This window comes from Perkinsus marinus, assembly GCF_000006405.1.
Source record: "Perkinsus marinus ATCC 50983 genomic scaffold scf_1104296935262, whole genome shotgun sequence".
NCBI classification, from domain to species: Eukaryota; Perkinsozoa; order Perkinsida; family Perkinsidae; genus Perkinsus; species Perkinsus marinus.
The window spans coordinates 982-1,741 of NW_003214528.1; the positions used below are offsets into that span (position 1 = coordinate 982).

Sequence of the window (760 nt, forward strand, 5' to 3'; positions counted from 1 at the left end):
CTAATGTACTACTCCTCCCGAGCTCTTCATAGTACATGCAACCGGTGAAGGAAACCATACCATAGACAAAGTGTGATACAAAGTGCAGTAGAGCCATATAAAAGTACGAGCTAAGATGACTCCACTAAACACATTGTATAATACGGCGAGGAAACAGGATCTTCACTACTGATGAGAGGCTATTCCATGATAAAGGGTTTGGTCTCTGAGGGACCAGATACTTCACCACGCAATGATATCAGCCGTTTAACCCATCATCCCTCGAACCGGCACTCAACACAAGGTGTAGGAGCATTGCACTGTGTGCAGGAACTTATAGTTCGACCATCTGGGGTTAAGTCTAGGAGTAAACCTTCTATACAGTGACGCCAGGGAAACACTCGGCAAAGCTTTGCTTAGGATGCTTACTAAACAACAACAAAAGCTCAGCTCGATAACTAAGCATCAGAGTAATCACCTCTCAGCGTGAGCGGGAAGGAGCTTCTTTTGCGTGCACATAAACGTCTGTCTGCAGATACTGCACATAAGCGTTTGCGACTAAAAGAATAACTCACAAAATTGTAGAAACCCGGCCCGAATAGTACAGCAGCAATATTCTTCAACTGAGACTCTCCTCCTTTAGCACCATGCTTGGCCTGCCTCTTCGCTGCGTCAAGACGCTTACGTTGAGCTTCAGAGGCGTTGGTTCTTCCCATCTTTCGAGACACTAAACTATGTACTGAAACACCACTACTTCTCACTCAATAGCCTTCCTTATCTA

General features: G+C 45.3%; 1 protein-coding gene across 1 annotated transcript; it reads right to left on the minus strand.

Moving 5' to 3' along the window:
• Window positions 1–289: 289 nt before the first annotated feature.
• Window positions 290–713, minus strand: Pmar_PMAR024954 (small conserved protein, putative). Its single transcript, XM_002784452.1, has 3 exons — window positions 585–713; window positions 458–537; window positions 290–407 (listed from the first exon to the last, which is right to left on the minus strand). The coding sequence occupies exons 1-3, from the start codon at window positions 693–695 to the stop codon at window positions 356–358; spliced, it is 243 nt and encodes an 80-aa protein (XP_002784498.1). The 5' UTR covers window positions 696–713; the 3' UTR covers window positions 290–355.
• Between the last annotated feature and the right edge of the window lie 47 nt (window positions 714–760).